Source organism: Saccoglossus kowalevskii, chromosome 21 (assembly GCF_978046115.1).
Source record: "Saccoglossus kowalevskii chromosome 21, keSacKowa6.1, whole genome shotgun sequence".
In the NCBI taxonomy this organism is placed as follows: Eukaryota; Metazoa; Hemichordata; class Enteropneusta; family Harrimaniidae; genus Saccoglossus; species Saccoglossus kowalevskii.
In genome coordinates this window covers 23,677,307-23,703,869 of record NC_140661.1, presented here as the reverse complement: position 1 = coordinate 23,703,869, position 26,563 = coordinate 23,677,307, and the positions used below count along the sequence as shown (strand labels likewise).

At 34.4% G+C, this 26,563-nt stretch overlaps 1 protein-coding gene across 1 annotated transcript in view; it reads right to left on the bottom strand.

The window, feature by feature from the left end:
* Positions 1-20,865, bottom strand: part of LOC100367238 (disintegrin and metalloproteinase domain-containing protein 10-like) — a 48,360-nt gene extending 27,495 nt beyond the window's left edge. The window contains exons 1-9 of the mRNA XM_085494820.1: positions 20,552-20,865; positions 20,222-20,357; positions 11,137-11,258; positions 8,695-8,951; positions 6,048-6,133; positions 4,574-4,697; positions 3,901-4,084; positions 2,725-2,891; positions 1,931-2,093 (exon numbers count right to left, since the gene is read on the bottom strand). Of these exons, the coding sequence (XP_085350946.1) occupies positions 1,931-2,093; positions 2,725-2,891; positions 3,901-4,084; positions 4,574-4,697; positions 6,048-6,133; positions 8,695-8,951; positions 11,137-11,258; positions 20,222-20,357; positions 20,552-20,606 (1,294 nt within the window). The 5' untranslated portion in view covers positions 20,607-20,865. The remainder of the gene's footprint in view (positions 1-1,930; positions 2,094-2,724; positions 2,892-3,900; positions 4,085-4,573; positions 4,698-6,047; positions 6,134-8,694; positions 8,952-11,136; positions 11,259-20,221; positions 20,358-20,551) is intronic.
* Between the last annotated feature and the right edge of the window lie 5,698 nt (positions 20,866-26,563).

Genomic DNA, 26,563 nt, shown 5'->3' with positions numbered 1-26,563 from the left:
AATTTTACATATTAAGATGTTCTATAATATGCAACTAGAGTGACTTGATGCAACTTGTTCTACAATCTCTAACCTTGTGCACTATGTTCTAATCCCACCATCCTAGTCAGTCAATTTATGCACATTTTACCTAAGATGTTCTATAATATGCAACTAGAGTGACTTGATGCAACTTGTTCTACACTCTCCAGTAACCTTGTGCACTATGTTCTAATCCCACCATCCTAGGGAGTTCATTTATGCAAATTTTACATATTAAGATGTTCTATAATATGCAACTAGGGTGACTTGATGCAACTTGTTCTACACTCTCCAGTAACCTTGTGCACTATGTTCTAATCTCACCATCCTAGGGAGTTCATTTATCCAAATTTTACATATTAAGATGTTCTATAATATGCAACTAGGGTGACTTGATGCAACTTGTTCTCCACTCTCCAGTAACCTTGTGCACTATGTTCTAATCCCACCATCCTAGTGAGTCCATTTATGCAAATTTTACCTAAGATGTTCTATAATATGCAACTAGAGTGACTTGATGCAACTTGTTCTGCAATCTCCAACCTTGTGCACTATGTTCTAATCCCACCATCCTAGGGAGTTCATTTATGCAAATTTTACATATTAAGATGTTCTATAATATGCAACTAGGGTGACTTGATGCAACTTGTTCTACACTCTCCAGTAACCTTGTGCACTATGTTCTAATCTCACCATCCTAGGGAGTCCATGCATGCATATTAAGATGTTCTATAATATGCAACTAGGGTGACATCAGTCCCAAATCTCAGTGAAAATTACATAATATATATCCTGATACATTGTAATTATCATGCTCACATTGCCATCTTTTTGGCACCTAACAGAAAATCACAAATTTTTTTTATGTACCACAAACAAAAAAGTGCAGGGTAATCTTTTTTTTCACTTATTTTGAAACAACACAGCTCCTTCCTTTTCCAAAGTGATGAAACCTGGAAAATTTGTGTGCTGTCAAATTAGTAGCAACAACAATATAAGCTCTCCACCCAATTTTCTTTTAAAAAGCTTGACCAGAAACATATCTTTTATTTTGCGAGGCCAATATACAGAGTAATTTGGTTCTAGAGCATGAGGTCACTGAGATTTCTGTCATATATACAATTTATATTGGATTTTAAGTGGTCCAGGAAACCCTTTATCAACCCTGAAGGGCTATAGCTTATACTATTGCCCTTTCAGTAGCCAGAAGGATAAGCTATAGCTTGTATTATTGCCCTGTACACATCATAAGATGTAGAATATAGCTTCTAAAAATAAATAGGTGGGGCTATAGCTTATACGACTGTAAATTACTTTATTTTCGCTTGGAATTAATATTCGCTTTTTTCGCTGACAGGATAAATCAGTGAAAATAAAATCCAGCGAATATACATTTTTTTCCTATATTTTACACTTAAATAATCAAGAATCAGTGAACATAAATTCCATACAAAACACCCAAAAAGTATTTTCAGCGAAAATTAATTCTAGCTAAAATCAAGTATTTTACAGTATAGCATAGCAAACTCTTTATCCAACTAAAGGTGTGGGATATAGCTTATACTTTTGTACAAAATAACTCAAAGTCAAAAGTATGTTTATGTATAAAATAAACATTTAAATCAACATCGTGTACTGACCTTCATTGACTTAAAGGTATGAAGAAAAATAAATGAAATTAAATTAACATACTGCATTCAATTCTGTCAAATATTAGTTAATCTTTTTAATAAATAATAACATGACATAATGGTTCATGCATTCCTGTAAAAATTAAACGATTCTGGAAAAAATCATAACCAGCAAAAAACACGAATGCTGTTCTAGATTGCTTTCATCTGCTCCATTCCAATTCTATATTGATATGAGGTATCATTTGAAAAAAAAACAAGGTTTTTACAACACTTACTTGTGAAGCACCTGTTTTTCTTTGCATCCAATACCAAAGTCATATTGCCGATACTACATTCTGAAAACTCATTGTTGTTGACATGAAGGCCATCTGAAGATTTGGAATACATGATGTAGTTGCCGGCCACACCCCCTGGTCTACATTCTGACGGGTAGTCATGCTATGGTGCAAATATTAAAAAAATAAATTACTTGTCATCCCTAATATACATGTATGTGCACTTCATGAAATGTAAACTTCCATAAAAAGCGCATGCCCTAAAATTCCTATAACTTTCGCATTTTCTTAATTTTTTTTTTTTTTTTTTTTTTTTTTCAAAATTCCACGCAGTTTTTAATTTCTGCATGGCTGGTACTAAATCTTAAGTGATATCACGGAAGATTTTCCTGTGGCACACTTGTTTACACCAAACATCATTTTTTTTCTATGGTTTTACCCAAGGTTAAAGGTTAAGATTGAAATAATTTATATAAAAATGAACAGATCTGATTCTGTACATCAAACTCAGTTTAAAAACAGTTTTTACAGTTTTAAACTATTACAAAATTATCGTGAAGTGTTATTGCAATGTCTTATGACAACAAAGCCATCAAGCTACCCACACAAAGTAAACATTAAAGCGCACGTGCGAGAATTGAGTCCCAAGCGACGATAACAACACACGCTAAAAATGCAAAGGCTCATGGGTAGATGCTTGTTTGTAAGCAATGAAATGCTATAGTCATCTGATGCATGCGCAGGTGACGACTCCCCGCTTTAAGCAAACCCCTTAAAATTATATTGATACTCACCGGTGATCCAAAACTGTGTCCAAGTTCATGTGCAAAGGTGAGGTGAAATAAGAGTGGAGGAACTGGAAAACCATAGTTTACCGTGGTAACAACACCTGTATTCAAGCTTCTCCATCCTTGGTTTATATATTCTCTGTATTGGTCACAAATACCACCACCTTGTAAATCTACAAAGTAAACAGTTACATACTACTGTCAAATAATTTATTTTCGCTTGAAATTAATTTTCGCTGAAGAAATGATTCAGTGAAAATAAATTTCAGCGAATATACCTTTTTTCCTATATTTTACATTCAACTGATCAAAAATCAGTGAAAATAAATTCCATACAAAACACCCAAACCGTCTTTTTAGCGAAAATTAATTCCAGCTAAAATAAATTATGTTACAGTATTCTGAAAACACTGCAGTAGTCATTTTGATATTGCAATAATATTTTGTGCATCATGTACTCATTACTAAATGACACATGTGAATAAAACCGAAAACTGTAAAACGCTTTAACAATAGGTGTGGCTAACACACTTTTGAGACAAGAATTTTGTGAAATTATTTTTTGTCCTTGACTATTATTTTGAATTATGAATCTTATCTGATGATTTTTTTTATATTTTCATTTGGCTCCAAACTTTTTTTTTCACTTTTTGTTACTAGTTAGCCATCCTTAAGGCAGTTTGCTACTGATAAAAAAATACTGAGAAATCCTCGAAATCTAGCAGGAGGGGTTGGGTGTGCAAAACTACTTCGAAAATTGATAAAAAATGCAAGTTTTTGGTAGTCAACAATTGGTTTCTATGGCAGAAACATTCCATCATATCTCAAAATTTAGTTCGGTGACTATGCCAAAAAAAGTGTTATGAGGGCTACATATGGCTGTCATTAAATATTTTCCAAGGAAAAATGCGTTTTACATGGATTCCTACGGAAAATGTTACAAATCACCACTTTTGGATTAGTTTGCATACGTTTTCATGAAAAATACCTTCTTACTCCATAAACTTACACAACAATTTTTAAATGATTTTATGGGAACAAATCATCGTGAATTTCATAAAAAATTGTGAAATTATGCCACAGTGAAAGTTAAAGTGACCTTTGTGAAAATTCATCAAATTACAAACATTTGCAGCAAAAATTAAAAGGATTACCCCAACTGAACTGTAGAGGGCAGTATACCTGATGCATAGCCAATCCAAGCAAGTCCCAGGATGCCGTTGGTGAAATCTCTGGCACAGAATGCATAAGACAGACAATATTCATCAAAATTGTCAGAAGAAGCCAAGTCCAGGTACTTCTCAACGCCGATGTATTCATTTGCAAAATTATACTGAGGTAAAGCGATATCACTTGTAGTATAAACCTGTTAATGAGAAACAAAACATTCATTATAAAGCAATGCACATGCAAACAGATGATATTATGGGAAATCCATTCAGTGAACTTTTAAGATAAATGTTAATTGTCAACATATGCGTCCATTTCATTACATGTAACTTTGCTGATGTTATGTATAAACTGTACTCTTATTTCTATTCATATATTTTCAGCACCAGCATTCTTACAGATCTGATAATTTAAAATCCTGAAAAAGTTAATTTGTAGACAATCTTAAATAAAATTTAACCAGAATCTAATACCGGTATATGTAAATGCACATAAAAATTAAACTTGGCCGAAATACGAAATTGGTTAATATAATATCCAAGTTTGAAAGAAAGTTGGATAAAAATATTTATTGTGACCACAAGAAGTTTTACAACACAATGAACAACAAAAACAAACCATGAAGATACAGACACGAGTAATACATTTTTAAAAATCATATACATACAAAGTGTTCACTACATACCCTGATTCTCTTTACAAGAAATCCTATATTTGTATAGCTACCAAAGACTGTGTTGCCGTATATGTAATTAACCGCGTCCAATGCACTGGCTATTGCACTTACAACCTCCTTATAGCTGCCATATCTGTTAGGAAATGTACACGTACATGTAAGTCAATCAAGCATAATTATATATTTAAAACACGGACTATAAATAGCATTCTCCAAGATTCAGTCGAGTGTATCCAATCAGTCTCTGCCACAGGGTAATTTGAATACTAAATACTGTGAAATAATTTATTTTAGCTGGAATTAATTTTTGCTGAAAAAGATTTTTGATGAGTTGAATGTGAGACATAGGAAAAAAAGTGTACTTGCTGGATTTTATTTTCTTCTTCTCTTCAGCGAAAATAGCGAAAATAAATTCCAAGCAGAAATAAAGTATTCTACAGTATTCAAATTACCCTGATGTGCATATTCGGTGAACGTGTGAACATAGCGCAACTCAAAAACACTAGAAAAACAAACAAACTTTGTATGACCTCACTTGACTCAATAATAATTATTCTGCTTTGTTTTCTGCACTATTCAGAAAGTTAAAACTATATTGCTAATCACACTCGCGTATCTCCCTCACTGAATGTTCCATGGAAAGTGCCAGAACAGCACGTTCACGCCATTGTACTCGAGAGCAGACCTAATTTTTTTCTGTGTTTTGTGCTGAGCTTGTATTTATATATATTATGATTTTATAAAAAATATATAAATGCGGTAAATAATAAACTTTAAATCTAAAGCATATAAACATGTAATGCCAGTAGGGTGATTCAGGAGGTCACAATTAAGTATGACACGAACGACAATGATCTGTTGATGCTTGAAGAATGTAAATAGTACAGCTGTAAGAGACACTAACAATCTTAGTCCAATATTTCAAACTCTGAGAAGCTGAATTTTTTTAGGAAAGAGATATTCACTGTATGAATCAATTTTTGTCTTGGAGCACTGTTATGAGTGAAACTTCAAGTAAGGTGCTTCACCTCACATTTACAAGTACATGTTAACAGTGCACACCATAATAGTTACCGGTTGTCATGGTAATGATCACAAATACACCATTTTACATTCCCTGCGAGATCCAATATTATGCATGAAATCGACAGCAAAAATAGGACAAACAAACAAGTTTTAGTGATGTTATAACATTGCATGGGATTTGACTAACGCGAAAGTACATGTAGTTTTGGCATATTTCATATTTCTGCACTTGATTAAATGTGCTATACATGATAATGGTCAATTTTGATGAGGCAAGAATATCTCTGAAAGATCAGCATTTTGATATTGAGCTACGAAAAAAAAAACAAGTTCGAAATTAAATCATTCAATTTTTGCAGAAGATGTTCAGTTCATGTATTTACTGCAATCTCGTTGTGAACACAAAACCGCTTATTGACAGTTTGAAGTATCAAGTACAAATAAATGGGTAATTTACTTTTCATAGAATGTATGATCTGTTTGAATGAAGAGCGGACATGTCGTCTGATCACTGTTTCGTCTCGTTCTGTCTTTGATATATTCCTGAAACAAATTAAAAGTATTAAATGGACAATGTCATAAACATATTTGATTTGATAAATTGGGATTATTCACAAGTACTTGTGTAATTATCAATACCACGAATTTATTGTATAAAATTTGCTTTAATTGGACACTAATTGTGAAAGCAACAACGTTTACATCACTTGCTCAGTGATACCAAGGTTGATGACGATACAACATAAGAATAGGTCGCTTGTGAATGTGTCATCTGCTTAGCATAGCCTCAAAGTTGAGTTTGTGCTGTTTTTTTTGACGTTTTCTTGGCTCGTCAGCAGCATTCTACCAGTCTTTTAGCCAGTCACATGTCTACCAGTCTTTAGCCAGTCACATGTCTACCAGTGTTTTAGCCAGTCACATGTCTACCAGTCTTTTAGCCAGTCACATGTCTACCAGTCTTTTAGCCAGTCACATGTCTACCAGTCTTTTAGCCAGTCACATGTCTACCAGTCTTTAGCCAGTCACATGTCTACCAGTCTTTAGCCAGTCACATGTCTACCAGTGTTTTAGCCAGTCACATGTCCACCCGTCTTTTAGCCAGTCACATGTCTACCAGTCTTTTAGCCAGTCACATGTCTACCAGTCTTTTAGCCAGTCACATGTCTACCAGTCTTTAGGCAGTCACATGTCTACCAGTGTTTAAGCCAGTCACATGTCTACCAGTCTTTTAGCCAGTCACATGTCTACCAGTCCTTTAGCCAGTCACATGTCTACCAGTCTTTTAGCCAGTCACATGTCTACCAGTCTTTAGCCAGTCACATGTCTACCAGTGTTTTAGCCAGTCACATGTCCACCCGTCTTTTAGCCAGTCACATGTCTACCAGTCTTTTAGCCAGTCACATGTCTACCAGTCTTTAGCCAGTCACATGTCTACCAGTGTTTTAGCCAGTCACATGTCCACCCGTCTTTTAGCCAGTCACATGTCTACCAGTCTTTTAGCCAGTCACATGTCTACCAGTCTTTTAGCCAGTCACATGTCTACCAGTCTTTTAGCCAGTCACATGTCTACCAGTCTTTAAGCCAGTCACATGTCTACCAGTCTTTTAGCCAGTCACATGTCTACCAGTCTTTAAGCCAGTCACATGTCTACCAGTCTTTTAGCCAGTCACATGTCTACCGGTCTTTTAGCCAGTCACATGTCTACCAGTCTTTTAGCCAGTCACATGTCTACCAGTCTTTAAGCCAGTCACATGTCTACCAGTCTTTTAGCCAGTCACATTTTTACCAGTCTTTAGCCAGTCACATGTCTACCTGTCTTTTAGCTAGTCACATGTCTACCAGTCTTTAGCCAGTCACATGTCTACCTGTCTTTTAGCCAGTCACATTTCTACCTGTCTTTTAGCTAGTCACATGTCTACCTGCCTTTTAGTCAGCTGCATGTCAACCTATTTCGAGTCAGCTATCCAAAATGACAGACTTGATAGATTGATGGATCTGTTCAAATTGTTGATTGGAAAAGCCATTGATTGCATCAATATTAAATAATCAGAAAAATGTCATCTTTCATTTCATTAATTTTGTAAACGTTTATTTATTGCTGTAAACCAAAATTTGTACTTCTAAGGATGCAATAAAATTATTATTATTATTATTATTATTATTATTATTATTATTATTATTATTATTATTATTATTATTATTAGACATTCAGTCAGTATTTATTTGCTTGTTACAACTATTGTAACTAGTTGTGTTCTAATTTAAAATGCATTATTGAGAGGTTATTGTTTGATTTTTTGTAGTCCCTAGAAAATAAAATTTTGGTATACACATATCAATGACAGTACACGCCAGCATGGAAACAAGCGTGATACAATCAAACAGAACAAACAACATGCAGTAGAAACCCACCCATTAGAATGAGCACTCAATGTACAGAATTTGACGCCAGTTATTATATTTGCTGTTTGCCGTCCTCCTTGTAACAATAAATTACAGTGTGCCTGTTTGTTGAAAGCATTGCATTGTCTGGGATTCAGATTGTACATGTGAGTGGTAATGGGAGACAATTGAGACACGACATAGTAATAAATGATTTCATAGATACCACACAAATAAATAATCTTCGTTTTCAGAATTGGGAAAGCTAGGTACACACCACTGTATTGTTGGTTGCCATGGTTCCTGGCATTCTGATGAGCTATCAAACATTTATGCAGCGAAATTTACACAGATGAAATTGGAATGTTTTTACAAGTTTTTAAGGTAATGAAAGAACTCAAAATTTGCCTTGACTGTAGTCTGTAGGATGTCAGAAGTTTTTTTCTCAATTTCAAAAAATTCCCAAGAATTTCCATACATTGTTTTGGATTGATTTTTAGTATCAACAAGTAACTGTATTTTAACTTTGTTTTAATTTCTATGATGCGGACTACTAGATATATTTTCTAGACTATAGTATTTTTTCTATTAGTAGTGTATGCACTTATGAAAACGACAGATGCCTAATGTCTAAGTACATGTAAAAGAATTGGATTTCAGTTCATTTTAGTTTGACAAAAAATGGTGTATTCACTGAATTCTAAAAATCCACCAAAACATACCTTTTTGTCCTGAAAATCATTTTGTATTTTTTGCATCTTGGTAAACAGCTCTGCTGACATGGAACATCCGGAAGGACCATGGTGTTCACTCGTAAGCTGCACGTCCTTTCCCATATAGATAACAGAATGGAAATCGGGATGGTGTTCTTTGTAATACCTGTGTGCTGGCTCAATGAAATACTCATCAGATCCGCTGCGAATAGAACCCTGAAATGTGCCATTGTGAATCGAGCCATGGCAATGGCTAGATGGTTCACCTAAAGAAAGATACCACAATATTGAGAATTATCACATTGTCATACAACACTCCAGGGTCACCCTTGAGAGCCAGATATACTGTATACTGTCTTTTTCACGAATTTAGCGAGAGAACTGATTCGCTAATTCAAGATGTCGCTAATGACTTTATTATAAATTCAAAATGGCCACCAAACAAAGAAATCAACAATGACAAGAGAGATTCGCTAAATCAATATTTCGCTATTACGTCATTTTACCACAATTCCCTAAAATTGCATGTTTTACAGTATTTCCCGCCCAAAATTCAATTCAAATATTTTCACATTGACAAATTTTCAGTAAATTTCAACAAATTTCTGCACCATACATACAGTTTCAGATATTGCTTGTAGTTTCTGATCAAATGGTCTGTCATTCTTCATGAATATTTCATGTGGGAAGAAGCAGACTACACTGTATACAAATAATTTTGTAGATTGGGCCAAAAGTTGACAATGGTAAATTATGATTTTCAAAGGAAAAAATATAAATCCAACATTTAATGGTTATTCATTTGAAATTTATTTATTATTATGAAGCAATCTCTATTCTTAATGAAATGTCATTTTTAGATCACTGGTAGTAATGCTCACATCAGATAGTTATAATATTCTTTCTGCTATAAATTTACTTTGGAACATTTCTCAGCTCAGGAAGTACACACAGACATCATAAAAACTGTGGTAATCAAATATTTACGCCATTCACCATGACAGCGTTTCTACGTTCTAGTTATTTACTTTTGTGCTTTCCAGTAATGACAGTTATATTTCCAGCATATAAGCAAATTTTATTTTTCTTGTGATAGAATTATTTTAGCTGTGTTGTTTTGTTATTAATGTCTTCGGACTTGGCATATACCGGGTAAGCTGTGTTTTGTGTACATTCCAAAGAAAATATCCTATCCTATCAAAAAAACAAAACAAAAATATTTTTTCCTTGAAAGACAACATTAAAACAATCCTGATGCTGTGAATGACCTTCCTTACGATGCAAGTCGTACACTTTTCATCGCTAGAGAGTGCGAATCAATCAATTAGAAGTAAGATAATAAGTAATGTATAGTGACTGCCCCAATGCATTGTGGTAATTAACATACACCATCATTTTCTGTTTTGTAATTGTACAACAAGTCCTACATTCTGAAAGTCTGAATGGAAAATGTCACAACAGAATAAACACAGGGATCGTTCACCTGCATGTTACTACCTTTATTGCTGCACACACATATCTTAAACAACCTTGAACATGCTATGCTCTAGAAACCATTTATACCAGTATATTAATTGCCACATAAAACCTTTGTGTAATTGTGTTTTACATATCAATGTATTTGGAACATTGTACGACAATGAATGAACTGAATTGTCCATACTGACCGACATGTTATTGGCTGAATTTAAGGCATGCACTGACCCAATTGTCCAGTTTTCCTCATTGTATTTGGAGGATTGTACAAGTGTTATAGTACAATCAGAGCATAAAGCTATAACTCAGCTTAATTGCTTTCAAACTGCCACATACCTAAATTATGCATGTAATCTGTCTCGTATTAATAACATACTATACAATACTTTATTTTAGCTAGAATTAATTTTCGCTGAAAAGACTTTTTGTGTGGAATTAATTTTCACTTATTTTTGACAAGTTGAATGTAAAATATAGAAAGACACTGTCAGGTATTTTCACTGGATTTTATTTTCACTGAATCATTCCTTCTGCGAAAATTAATTAATTCCAAGCGAAAATAAAGTATTTTTAAGTAGGCAAATACAAGAAAAGATAAGTTGAAATTATAGATGATAAATATACATTGTACTCGCTTAAAAAATTATAAGTTTGTATGAAAATTCAAAGCCAGTAATAGATAGGTTTGAGGTTAAGTTACGCCTCACTGTACTGTACATGGTCTAGGACCTTCATATTTATACATGTACTACTAGTATTTACTTCCTTGTAGGAGAATTAACAAGCTCAAAATAAGTTCAGGTACCAACCAAGGTTAAACAGTGCGGTAAACAACATTCGGTAATACAAATATGAGTAATAAACACTCGCACACAAGTTTTAAACTCAAGAACACCCAAAGCGCCTTGCTGCTGTAAACCAACGTGTAGTATGCCACAGTCACTGAATTTATATTAGGTTCAAAGTTCAACATACCTTGGAGGAAACCAGTATAAATATGTGAAGTGTCAAAATCACTCACACCATCTTCTGAAGTCTCTATCGTGAAATCTTCAGCAAAAATTGATGTTGCTCTCCGAAGTCGAAGATGAAAATCCCTGAAATAACAACAATTTAGTTTTTAGGTGCATGGACTATAACAAAATTCCAGATATATGGAGTTGGTATCAAGTGACCCAGGGTTAATGTCAATCTCGCAGTAGATTCCGGATACAAAAAGGTTGCAGCTCAAGTTTGCTACCATGAAGTATAGAAATGGTAAATTACGTGCATGTAATCTGAAGTGAATTTATTGATGAATTGCAATTTTTTTTGGATTAAATATAACCACATAAAGATGGCCAAATCTTTCCAAAATATTGTTTTTGACACACTTGCATGGGTGAAATGACTCTACACAAAGTAAGGTTCAAGTACCGGAAGTCACCATTTTGTTGAAATCGATAATGGACTGTAGAAAGTTATAAGGCGCACTATGATGGAAATGACACATAAAATCATCAGACTTTTTTACAGAGGCATTCAAGATCACAACTTATTTGACATTTCGGCCCAGAACCCTCGATAAGTATGCCATCTTGTACCATAATTATTGCGCCCTCTGAAGACACGACCCTGTGGACATCTTTTTTCATTTACACAATGTCGGGATTTAGCGTACCAATACATATATATGCTATGCTTTAAATATTCACATTTTGACGATGGCCATTACAATGACTACATCTGACTCAATGTGTATACAAATCTTGTCGAAAACTGATCTTGTACGAGATTTGTATACGCATCGAGTCAGATGTAGTTAGAGGCGACTGGGGAACGATTTTCTAAGAACTGATTAACGGCAAGAAAAACCAAAAAATCGACATATTCAAACTAAAATACAAGTTGGAGCCTTATACCTACATTGGATTTTAATCAGATTGCTACCGGTATGTGCTTATGTAAATTATAGAGATGTGTCTATGGTCAAAATGTTATTTAAATCATAGACCCTCTAGAGGGTCTATGTTTAAATTTATAATTTTTCAGTGAAGAACTAATACAACTTTTAGTTTATCTTTTACTGGAGATGCGCTTCTAATAGTAACAATTCGGACGATGAGCATGAGTGTTTATTTATATAAACAAGAATTAATGACAATATAATACTGTGTTAATTATTCACTGGGTTTTAATTTTTGCTTATTTCGCTGACTGGAAAATGCGCTAAATTAAAACCCAGTGAATATGTAAAATTGAGCATGGAACACACTATCTACCGGTAAATGATAAAACCGTGAATTTAAAAACCACTAAATATCCCTGAAATGCTAAATCAGCGAAAGTTAAACCCTGTGAAAATTAGTTATTTTACAGTAGCCACTACAATGCATATACATTCCAAAACATAAATTTGCATTTGTTATTTCTAATATTATAAATACCTACATGTACACCCAGTATAGAAATTGTACTATATAATATGTTCAGCCTGTCACCAAGATTCTGTGGGATTTTGGACATATTTTTAATTACGTATTCTACGTACAGCAATATGTAATTAACAATTTAAATGAAAACATGAAAGTAATGAAACTAATTTGTACAAAAATTAATTAATAAAATATAGTCAACACAAATTTTACTTTTCAATTTATATCGAAATTAGCAATTTTTTTTTGCGATAAAATTAATACTGAATTATTAGTTATGCTACAATGAATCGGATTTGACAGCAGGTGGTTTCAATAACAAGGTACGTAAGGTCACTGGATGTGCATGCCATTGTAATAAAGCTAGGATTTTTATATAGCTCGCGCTAATGACAATGGAAGACATTTTGATGTAGAGCAGACAATTAAACAGACGGCACATGTCGTAGATAAGCCAATTTATATCCCCTATGGGGGCTGGCTGATACTATGAGGTTATTGCCCAATATTGGCGCTTAGTGCGATCGTATAGAAGTGAGCGTCGTTTGAACCGCATCACACAAGTTGGAGACGGTGAATCTATTCCGAGTTAAACGTCACATAATGGAACAATATTTGCCAGGGGCATATGAAATATGCAAATATTTTAGCGAAATTAACAATTCCAAATGTATGTCTTATGTAACGTCAAAACAAGACAAGAATGCATGGTTATTGAATGAAGTTGTCGTCACACAGCAGATGTTCGAATTTCATGTAAACAACCAATATCAAACAGGCCAAATTTTGTTCCTGCTCAAATTTGTATAAATTTGTTCACATTTTTTGTAATTATCACAAAATTTAATCTTAATTTTGGATCAAACAGAAAAAATTTGATATTGCCTCCAGTTTTTGATCAAAATGTTGAAAAGAGCCGACTATAAATAGAACTATTTTGTGGATGATACCTGAAGTTGACACTGGTGCTAATTGGGTTAAGTTAAAAACTTTTATATTCCTCAATATTTTCTTTTTGGTTGACAACAATATACACTAGTGATTAAGATCAAAATTTGGTATAAATTCAAGCAGTAAGGAAAGATTGAGGCGACAGTGGCGGTGATCAATTGTGTCGTGTGTGTTTACATCAAAGCAAGAAAAATATTATGGGATAATGTATTTATCACATGTATACTTTCACACAATCATTGTATCTAAAAAAAGAACTGTGTTGAACTTGATGTATGAGTGGAAGTAAATTCAAATTTGTATGGTGATTCTGTTCATTCACAATATTTGCTTCTACTCGGCGTACTCGCTATGATTTTTTTTAATTTCAATAAATAATTCTGAAAATACAAACACAAGCTTGCAAACATGAACCATTTTTACCATAAATCGTAGTTATTGGACAGGAAATAAAGCTGGAAGCTCTTGACAGCCTGAAGGTAGTGTGTACAATGAAAAAGTTATTAAACTATGTAATATGCAATTTTAATCTGTCCTGTACTATGTCAAACTGTGGAGATATGCACTTACTGCATCATGCAATATAATGATTTATCACATCTCACTGCTGTTACGCATGCTGTGATTGGTTGAGACTCGGTCACATGACATGGAATAAAAATGGATATTACATGGTATATTGCCCGCCAAGTGGATATTACATGGGTATATCACATGGATGACGTCACTGAAACTACTGCGCAACGATACTGCGCACAACAAATTGTCGTTCGCTGCACTGGGGCTGCTCTGGCCGCTGTTGCTTTCAGGGTTTTGAAGGAACTTTAGCCATCCGAAATAGACAGTGAACGTGCCAGAATGGATATTAAGTAAGATACTCTGTTTTGATGTATAGGGTATTTTTTATATGGAGCAAAAATGTACGGCAAAGCCGCCACTGAAACGTCGCAGCCGGGGTCGCTGTAGCGCGTTCTACGCTGTAAGCACTTCTACGCGTTCCACGCCGATGCTAACCGAAAACGCTCTAAACAAAGCTGTGTGTCTTGTGAATAGGTGTGGTACGTTCGTGAGAAGGTAATTTCAGTCATTTCCACGGCACTCAAATAACTTGCGTTTGAGAATTTCTCAATTCATTTCAAAAATGTTATTCTCGATAATTTGAGTGATTCACACTGCTGAAACACGGTTCAACTAAAAAAGAGTATCCATGGCTGAAAATAACATTTACTGAGTGTATTTTGTTGTTTTTTTCAGCAAACAATGTATGTATGTTATTGAGTAATGTGAAACTTGTTATAATAGATAAAATAAAATATTGCATACTTCAAATATAAGTGTTGTTATTTTGTGGGAGAGCCCGTGTGAGTGATGTATGGTAGCTGTGATTGTCATGGTGGATGTTCGATGTGATAAAATAAATAACACATGGTTATTCGGGCAATATCACGATTTGTTGTCTGCCCTCGGGCTGTTGGTCATGACCATAATATTGATGATGCCCTCGCCTTCGGCTCTGGCATCATCAATATCATAGTCATGACCACCATCCCTTGGGCAGGCAACAAATCGTGATATTACCCTCACAAGCATGTGTTATTATTTAAATGATAGTACCGGTATGTAAATTTTGCCACAGAATTAATCTTCTACATGTATGTCTAAGATATTTTGGCCTCCCCAATCAAGACTCAACTTCAACAATTTCTTCAGTACTGGGCTACAATACACTTGTGACATTTTATAAAAAAAAACATTTCTAAATGTGAAAGCTATCAATCACACAAGTCTTATTGCTTGTGTAATGCAATTAGTGATTCCTTAAACTAGTAGTTAAGGTAGTTTGCCACTATTAAAAAAAACATACCGATACCCCGGTATTCAGAAATCCTTGAAATAAAAATATATGGCCAACAAACTACGTTTTCTACAAAACAACCTCCAAAGATCAAATACTGCATGTTTTGAATAATTTACAAGTAGTTCCTATGCCAGAAACATTCCATAATATCTCCAAATTTTGTTTGGTGTCCTATTCTATAAAAATGGTATGTTGTGTTATGACGGCTATATATAGCTACCTAGAAAAATTGAAAAATTTGTAATATTATTATAGGTTTTCCATAGAATGTGTTTAAATAGAATCCTATGGAAAATATTTCAAAATGGCGGCTTTTTAGATTATTTTGCATATGTTTTCTTGAAAACACATCCTTCTTTCTCCATAAAAAATATTAATGACTTGCATGTATATTAATCATCAAACTACAATTTTTAAATAATTTACTGTGATCAATTTTATCTATGTTTTAATGGTAGAGTCCCAAATAGTGTACATGTTTTATTCATTTCCATTTACCTATTAAGCCCCATATTGGATTAGACGTTGTTACACCATACACTCTCATTAATTTCTATCAGGCATACTGTAAAAATACTTTATTTTAGCTGGAATTTAATTTTCAATGAAAAGACATTTTCGCTGTTTCGTATAAAATTTAATTTCACTGATACCTCTCTTTAGTAAAAACAGCGAAAACAAATTCCAAGTGAAAATAAAGTAATTTACAGTACTTGAGATAAAGATGGCAACTAGAAAAAATCTATGAATGTAATAACATTCACGTGTTTAGCAATGCACTGTATACACGTAATTTTGTTTGCTAGAAATTTTTAAGATTTGAAGATTTTACGGAATTAAGACAAAATTTTGTGAAAGTCGCTTTGTGTCACTGTTATAAAACTTAACAATTTCCACCGACACTGTTTTGAGAGTAATAAACTAATGAACTTAAAGCTGGGGAGTCGTCACCTGCACATGCATCAGATGGGCATAGCGTGTCATTTTTTACAAACAAGCGTCTACCCATGAGCCTTTGAGTTTTTAGCGTGCGTTATCATCGCCGCTTGGGACTCAATTCCCACGCAGGTGACGACCCTCCCACTTTAAGATTTTATATCTTTTAACCCTTTGATTACTTGGAGGTCAAGATGCGGACATATTGTCAATTCAAAGCATAACATTCTACTAGTTTCACAACGACAATGTGTCAGTGTTCCTACCAACCTAATTTTATTGACATTGAAACTGAACTGGTACCAAATAACCCCTAAATATGGTAATGAAATCAGAACAATAGAGTTAAACACAACTGACTGTAAATAGTTACTTGATTGTTACCGCCATTATAATACACCTTTCCACAATTGAACTTCAGAATACTGACTGACTAACATTGTGCGATTGCTTCACACTGTCTTACTGTAAAATACTGTATTTTCACTTGAAATTAATTTTCGCTATTTCCATTGAAAGAATGATTCAGTGAAAATGAAATCCAGCAAATATAATATTTAATATTATTATATGACTTAATATTTACTAGGAATAGAAAGTTGAGCTGCTATTGGTCATAATTTTGCTTAAAAGACATGGCAATTTAAGTGAATGATGTCACCTCACGGAATAATGAGTGCTTAATGCAATCAAAGAAAAAATTGATGATGCAAACTACATGTGTATCTCAAGTATTCTCCTAAGAATCTTTGAAGCCACTGTGCTTGGGCTATTATTGAAAAGACAAAATTTAAAGAAAAAAAAATGTTGTCTTGCTGTTTGCAATGCCTAAATAGAGTCGTATCCGTACTACAGAATCAGTTGGATTAACAAAATTGTCATAAAGGGTTGATCATTAAAAGTCAAATGCAAGGTACTGTAAAATCTGTATTAGAAACCGTGGCTTCTATTAAAATGGTACGATGCAACAGAAGAGATGTGGCTTCTATTAGAACATCTATACATATGAAAAATGATGAATTTTTGGTTCTCAAATATTCAAAAAGATCGGGTGCGACTTCTATTAGGGATGCGGCTTCTAATACAGATTTTAAGGCACTGCCAACCAAAGTGGAGGGACTGCGTGCCAACCAATCACTAAAAACACATACACAAAAAAGATAAACAAATGCATCTTCTCAAAGCCAGAGAAAAATGAACTAAATACATATAGATGTAGATGTATTACTGTAAAACATGTTGAAAAAGCTCTCTCTTGTCAATGTTGATTTCTTTGTTTGGCAGCCATTTTGAATTGATAAGCGACATCTTGAATTAGTGAATCAGTTCTCTCGCTAAATTCGCGAAAAAGACATGTTTTACAGTATATCAAGGTGTAATATTGCCTACATATAGATAACATTATTAAAGGCATGACTTACTACCGGTAATTAAACAGCAGAAAAGCATTATGTATGAGGTCCTTTTTATCACTCTAACAATACTCTACACAGGACTAGATGAGAATTTCTCATACTTGAATGCGTTTTCCACTATTTTCTATTAGGTTAAGGCAAATACGCTATTGTCATGTAATTTACATTACAATTGAATTTCAGTGTTCTGATACCAGGACATAGCTGTTCAAACAACTTATTGAAGCAAAGAAAATGCTTTGCCCCGTGAAAACCAGTCATGGAAAACCTCTGTAACACGACCACATAGATAGAAAATTAGTTGACAGTTTGGCAGCTTGTTCATCACTATAAACAGACCATGTATTATTTCAGTGTTTATTGTGATTCATGATAAAATAAAACTACAATGTACTATAGGCCGAGAGCAAAGACCAATTTTCAAAAGTTTGGTAAATCTTCAAATTTTGAAAATTTTACTGGGAATCTTTGGGACAGAAGCTTACATAGCCACTTTCTTTTTGAAATTTACACCTTGATAATGTCCTCTGGTAGACACTTTTAAAACGTTGCTAGACAGATATCAAATTTAGTTAATGATTGGCTAATTATAAGTAAAAATGAATACCTACCATAAAATTAACACAAATCTAATTTTTAACCATTAATTTTTTCCTGAAAAATTACTATTTTTCATTGTTGTTTGAATTGACAAAAATAACACTATGGTGCTTACCGGTAAGCATTGATCTTGATCTAGAGATCCCCAATCTCTAAATAAACAAAGGTATTAAAAAGACTGGAATCATTCAACTAATTATTATTTTAACTCAAAAATTACATTTAGTGTTTAACAATTCACAAACAGGTAGTTTCATTTTTGTTGTGTGACAAAATATGTGAGTGATTGAACTGAGATATTTTTAGTTTAAGTGAAAAATGTAACCAGTCTGTGTGAAACTTAGTACATGTGTATGGCAAAAATACACCATGAATACGTGTGATATTACATGCCAAAAATACACCATGAATACGTGTGATATTACATGGCAAAAATACACCATGAATACGTGTGATATTACATGGCAAAAATACACCATGAATATGTGTGATATTACATGGCAAAAATACACTATGAATATGTGTGATATTACATGGCAAAAATACACCATGAATATGTCTGATATTACATGGCAAAAATACACCATGAATATGTGTGATATTACACAAGAGAAATACACTATGAATATAAGTGATATTACATGGCAGAATTACACCATGAATATGTGTGATATTGCATGGCAAAAATACACCATGAATATGTGTGATATTAAATGGCGGAAATACACCATGCATATTGTTCGATTTGAAATGTATCTTACAGTAGCACTTTTAAAGAAAAACAATGTGGCAGAAACTATTTTATTCTTAATAGAATTAGAAAGTAGAAGTAGAAAACACCATGAATACATAGACCATGTACTACAATAAGACAGGATACACAACAAAGACATGTGACATGATAACAAGATGGCATGTATTGTGAAGAACACAAAAAGGTTCAGTGAACTAGTTTACTATTCTAAGAACCATGTCTGACCTGAGTGAGTTTCAATGAAAGCCTTTTCAGCGAAAATTAATTCCAGCGAAAATAAAGTATTTCACAGTATTTTATTCTTAGTAGAAGCCCTTATGACAGAAAAAAACACACCATGAATACATAGACCATGTACTACAATAAGACAGGATACACAACAAAGACATATGACATGACAACAAGATGGCATGTATTGTAAAGAACACAAGAAAGTTCAGTAAACTAGTTTACTATTCTAAGAACTATGTCTGACCTGAGTGAGTTTCAATGATGTCAAGAATAACCCTAATAACATACAGGATGTTGTAAATTAAACCTCAGATGCACCTTTCAATATTAGAACAATTTCAAATAAGACTGGATCCTCATAGTGAAAACTATATTCGTATAAGAAGCCAGTGTTCTCCCAAGGAATGTTGATAGCATATCAGCTCATTTAAATGACAATTGAGCCTAATTTACATAACAATTATTATTTTGTAAATTAGGCTATATTAGCATAATACTTACATGCGAAAAAGGTGATGTAAAAGCTTTATTTGGATATGAAAACCAGGTTAATTTCGGAAAATACTAGTAATTTACTTGTTTGTTATGAACAATACAATGTAACAATGAATCAACTCGGCTGTTCTGGTCGACCACTGGGAGTTCCGATACACTGTCCTATCAGAGTACAAAACGACGCAAAACCACGGCTGTACTATTTGCTATTGATTAAAAGCGACACACTTTTGAAATTGTTTGAAACAATGACAAATGATGATTTACGATCTCCGCCCTATTACGTAATAAGAGCCCATTCTCGTGGGTATTTGTTCACTCATAAGGAAGTAGTACTTTACTACCGTTCATGATTCACTGTTGTCCAGCGACGTACGATATTAAAATTAATGTTTTCAATATTTACCTCTCAAGGGCGTTGAACTGGAGTTCCAACTCGCCGTCTGCCGATCTCCTCGCCCTGTCGTGTTTTTCATGTAGATCTCGCTGGTTATAATCGAGCGGTTCGTAGTGACTAATGCTATTACTTAGTCGCCTTGTCTCTGGTGAATCAAGAGAGAACAAACTGTCATCGTTTGTGTGTTTGACCATAGCACGCCCGAGGGACTGTGATCAGAGAGAGGGTTAGCCCCGAGTACAGTCCTGCAGGTTGGCGGGAGGATCACTGGGGATGGCTTCACTGACACACGCACTCAAAATGCATATTGTTAATTAATATGTTGTATAATATACTCACCGGTGACTACAGTCGCACTGATAATCGATACCACCAATAAAACAAGCCTCGCCATGTCGCTCGTTCAGTGTTCCCTGCTCAGCACTGGTAATAGCTGGGGAGTGATGCCAAATAGTCGGTCCACGGCGCAACAGATGGCTTAGGTCTCCCACATTAAGTCACTCTTTAATTCGTCATCGAAATTTCTACACCGAAACTCATGGATGCTGAAAGTAAAATCCCCAAGGCAGTGAACGGAACAAAAAGGTCGCGGTTACTTGGTAGGTGAGTATGACCTGCCAAACAAATGCTAATTTGCAAATGAATGAAAGTGAAATTGGAAGGCAGTGCAAACCGACCTGCCGCGAAACTGACTGAGTGATAGTGTAATAGCGCCACCAAGAGTTACGTGCGTATTTGTGTCCCGCAATATACTACAACAGTCGTTAAACTTTCTATGTTCAGCAGTAAACTTGAAAAAGAATGGTTTTTCAATCCATGTTAAATAACGATCAAACGAGTTCATAAAATCATTTTTGTATGACCTAATATAATTGCAATGATATCAAATTGCAAATAAATTGTTTAATTTTGTTTCCTTTGGTAGTCGTAATTATTTTACTATTTCACGGTGTTAAATGACGGCCAAGTGTATTCTAGTCTAAGGGTGTATCAGTTGTCTGTGATTTAACCATGTACCGTTTTCCGTAGTTTTGATCTATTATTTTTTTAAGTGAATTTTGCAAAGTATTCTTTTCAGACGTCTGTGAATTTAAGTTTCTACCTTGTGTGGAACAAATAGGTTTTATTAATAGTTTATTTGTTATTTTTCGGTATTTAATGTATCCCTGAATTAATACATAAATACATTCTCAATGGGTAAAATAGGCGTTGTAAAATATTGGTAAAATTCGAAATATTCTGCAGTGGGTCAATCTACTGGTACTATAGAAAAAGCAAACGAAAGCACTGAAGAAAAGCCGTCTAGATCTGGTGCCCGTCTTAAAACAATCCACGCAGTTTATTTATAGTTACTTCGTGATCAAGTAGGTCCAGGTCAATGTCGAGACCAACCAAAAAGTGCTTCGTCTCACTCAAACAAATATTACTACTATTATGAATAAAAAAATCAGAGATATTGTCTGAAAATAATCGTGAAAAATAACTGAACCACTCATCTAGATTAATATTCATAGACGAACCGCTTTGTTCACATTTCAGTAAATCCCAGAATTCCTTTGAGTTTGGTTTCTTAGATGCGTTTACTACATTGACTTTTCCTCTATCAACACAATCTTTTTTTTCTTATGTCTGATGAAGGAATGATATGCTTTTCTAGTTATTATATAGTGATTCGATGTATCAACAGTTCTTGAGTAGCGAAAATGATTCGATGTACGCCTACCAACCTTTTCAAATTGAAACACTCCTGAAACCACCGTTTGTTTAAGAAATTACTGGGTTTAGATGCAGTGCAAAAGTATCTGCATCGTTACAGATCGTTAGAAATGCCATCTGAATTAACAACATTATTATTCTTACATTCCCGGGAAAACTAGAGATATATTTCGATACCTATATGTTTATACAGATACACTAATTTACTAGTAATAATTGCAAAAAACTGTATACATTTAGTATATAGGAAGTCGCGCGTGCGCAGTCACTGGTTGGCAAAATGCGGTAGTTCGCACTACGGCGTTGTTCAAGTTCGCTGCTAGTTTTATTAAATATATATATATATATATATACACAGAGGTACATTACTTGGGGTTTGCAACAACGGTGACATGATACCAAGATCCCATCACAATCTCGCTCTCGCATAAGCGTTCCAACTCAGAAAAATGCGAATGCGCATGCCCGAGGTAACTAGGATACTGGGATGTCCAGGTGGATCAAAATAGCTGCCCACGATATGACGGATTACGAGAACTATAATTTCTGTACATTTTCGATGAATTACATTTTTCACTATGATAGTGACAAGAAAAGTTTTATTTTGTCATTACAAACCTTGAACATTGATATATGTCATGTCAGAAGGTCGTAGCCTCAGTCTCGCTATCTACGAGAAGAGACTTGAATGGGATCTTGACATGATGTCACAATACAGTACTAAACTACTATGCGATTTGCAACCCCCAAGTAATGTACCTCTGATATATACATATATATTCCTGTTGATGAAACAACGTACGGGCAATGTTATCGCATCACATTGCGTGCCTGTGTTGATCATCACGCGACACTTGTTATCACTCATTTGCATGCTGGTTGGCAAATATGTCGCTTTACACGGCATCATACATCGTTTAGTAGGGTTTACCAGGGAATCATGGGACACCCTAGTTTATATTGTTTACACCCTTAATCTATTTTACTTTTGTTTTATATTGCATTTTCTTTTTATTAGATAAATTTGCTGCGGGATTAAGAACAACTGGAGGTGTGCATATAAAGTCAATATTTCGTCCATAAGCTAGACGACTTACTGGTACTACCAAGGGGTACTAATCATGTGAGATATCTTTGAAAAGCTCATCACCGTGTGTATTTTTGAAAAATCTTTGCTGGACATGTCATATCAGTAGCTTATTCAATATTTGGAGGAGTCACCATGCAATTGACGTTATAAGTTGTGATTTTACTGGTTAAGACTACTTGTATATTTCAACTTATTGGTATAATTGTTCTACACGTAATCTTGCACATTTCAGAATAAAATATAAAATAAATCAACACTGCCGGAATAAGTAAGGCGCCACCTATATTTTGAACAATTTGAAACAAATTTCTTTCGTCTTTACTTCAAAACTACTATAGTATTTTCTTAATCAAGAATGGCTTAAAATTATGATTTTTACACATAGATGAACATTTATGAATCAAAATCTGAATATATATTGATACAGGTAAATGCCAAGCACAAACATGACTGATTTGGATTTTTCCCTATATTTCTGATGTAAATAGTACAATTAAGTACATTGTGAATATGTAAAAAATAAAATTACATATTCTCTACTGTTTACCTCGTCATCGAAATAAAACAAATGTAAATAAAATGTAAATAAACTAAGCTGTAAGTTACGGTTCATACCGCTACTATAAAATAAAATAAGCTTTTTATTTTTTGATTTCATATTACAAGTCTGTTGAGTTTAAGTAAGTTGTGTCCGTCACATTGATAATTTGATATTTATAGGCGTGGTATTTTATTCAATTGTCAAAGCTATGTAAATCTCAAATCATATTGATATATGTTATATCTCTCCTTAGATGTATGGGAAAGGTTTTACATCACTTTGACAATACAACATCGAGGACAATGTAGAGAAATCAGTGATCGAAGTGTATGGCTTATTGACCAGATTGGCCATTATTGCGCTCATCAATTCCCACCAAACTCAACATATATTTGCAAACTGCTTTATAAATTACCATTCTTGTGATTTCATTTTAAATTTAAGCCACTTTTTTATTTGAGTTGATTAAGTATTTGTGAAACATGTAAACATATCCCTAATATACGTCAAAATATAGGTGACCGAAGAAGTTAATTATCTCGCGGTTTATTCTGATAATTGTGCTGTGAACAACGTGGAGCGTAGAGACGAGCGTGGCGGATAACTCTTACACTGTAGAGATACCAGGTTCGACCCAAAGGAATATACATTAGTTCATTATATATATATTCGTCGAAACAGTTAGCTGAGGTAACGCCTCACTGTCTTCTTCTCTCTTTCTCCTCTTACAAAATCGTACAAACTCTACAATAAAACTCTAAAGAGTGGCAGAGTAAAGCTGCTTGCGATCATACAACAAACATATATGGCTACCGTCTTTACAGCGAGCGCAAGATATTTACATACACCTAACTCGCGCACCCGCTAGGTAATTACCGAGGGACTTTGCAACATCCCCAGACACTTTGCTAGACGCCCCAACGACCGTTGTAGACGCAATAAAGTTACATACACTCTCACGTGACAGTTAATCAAAACACCGGACGCGGTATGCCTTTGATGTGTGGGCACGAGGAACGAGGGGTAGTTTGGATATTCCATTGCTTTGTAGTTATAACAATCTGTGTAACACTTGACATTCAACAGCTCTGGCAACTGCCCCATCGGGAATTAGCCTATAATGGCCTTTTTTTCCCTCATAAATATGCATGAGGCAGATAATGAGCTGTTCTAACTTTTTCTGGGTCAATAGGTTAAATACATGCGTACTTGCTATATTTTGGTTTTGAGCACGCTCAGATGATTTAGATGGAAAGCACATGTTCGTGTTCAATCAAAACAACGGTCCGGGGTTTTAGATAGGTTCAACTATTACAACGTGTAAGCGCCCAGTCAAACATTTATCAAACAATTTTTTATTCATTGTTGTTGTCGGACACTTTATTATGTCATGCATAGATATGTTCGTTTATTTACTAATAAATAAATTCTATTTTGAACGTTTCATTAATATAATAAACCTTGTTAATACAAACATGTAATACAACACCCCTAACATATAATGGAATTACCATCGCGAGAACAGTTTAGTTTTTTTCAGTGTAGTTTCTGGATTCAAGTTTGAATTGCTCGCTGACTATAAAATTATTGCTATTATGCCAAAGGGTGTAGACGAAAACACTCGGAAGGAGATTATTCGTCTTTTCTTTGATGGAAATAGTTTGCGAATGATCGCCAAGGAAGTTGGACTAGCGAGGGCAACGGTCCAGGGGATTGTGAGGCATTTCCGTCGCACCGGTTGGATACGTTCCGACAAGAGTAGCGGCCGTCGTCGACTGAAATCTACACAGGAAATCGTTGAGTTTATGGAATTTCGTCTCTTACAGAAACCATCCCTAACGGCAAAGGAAATACGCATGTCTCTCTTGAGGGAAAATATTTGCGTACAGGAAAATTTGCCTTCGGTGCGTATGGTACATCATATAATGAAAAGTGATTTGAATTATTCGTTCAAAAAAATAAGTCAAACTCCTACTGAGCAAGTTACTGAAAGAAATATGGAACGAATATTACAATATATAGACACTGTTTCTCAGCTTGATCCACAAACTTTGCACTTTTTCGACGAGACTGGTGTGAAGAGAACGACTCCAAATCGCAATCATGATTACGGTCACAGTTTACGCGGTCAAAAGGCTGTCGAGTTTCAACGCTATGCTTATGACGTCAATTTTACAGTGAGTCTCTTACACAACGCCCGAGGTGTAAGTAACTTCAACATTTTAGACAGTCCTTCCAATGGACTCGAAATGCTTAATTTTTTTGAAGAGACCATGGAGTTACTCGACGAGAATGGGCAACATGTATTATCACCAGACGATACAGTAATAATGGATAATTGTGGTTTTCACCATGGCCGGATAACTGAGCCAGCGCTTCGTGAAATGTTGGCAGCAAGAAATGTTACGCTACTTTTTCAACCACCATACTCACCTGAATTTAATTCATGTGAAATGTGTTTTTGTCAAGTGAAGAGAAAATTACGAGAAAATTATATGTTTGCCGTGTTGTTTACCGAGACTGCTATTATTGACGGACTTGCATCAATAACGCCCTTGATGTCGCGCAATTTCTTTCGTTTTTGTGGAATTGCCATAGTCTAGACTAGATAACATTAAAAAAACATACTAAATTTTGATGGTGGAGCCTTATCACAAAACTTACTGGAAAGTGTAAATTGATAAATAAATAAGTTTTTTCTTCAAAAATGTTGTCGATTATTTTTTTATATGAGTTGCGTATGGGGTAGGTCTGCCACTAAAATTAACTGTTACAGGGTTAGGGTTGACCAATAGAAACACTGGATGGAGAGATAAAACCGTTGAAATTATTTAAATTCTTTACTTAGTTTGAGGTTAGATCATTGTTGATTATTTTGTTTTCAAAACAATTCGTTTCCCTGGAGTTTAAAATTGCCCCGACAACTCTTTGTCACTGTCATGGGAGGACTTTATTGGAGAGTCTGCAACAACAAAAATACACATTTAATTATACTGTATATTCG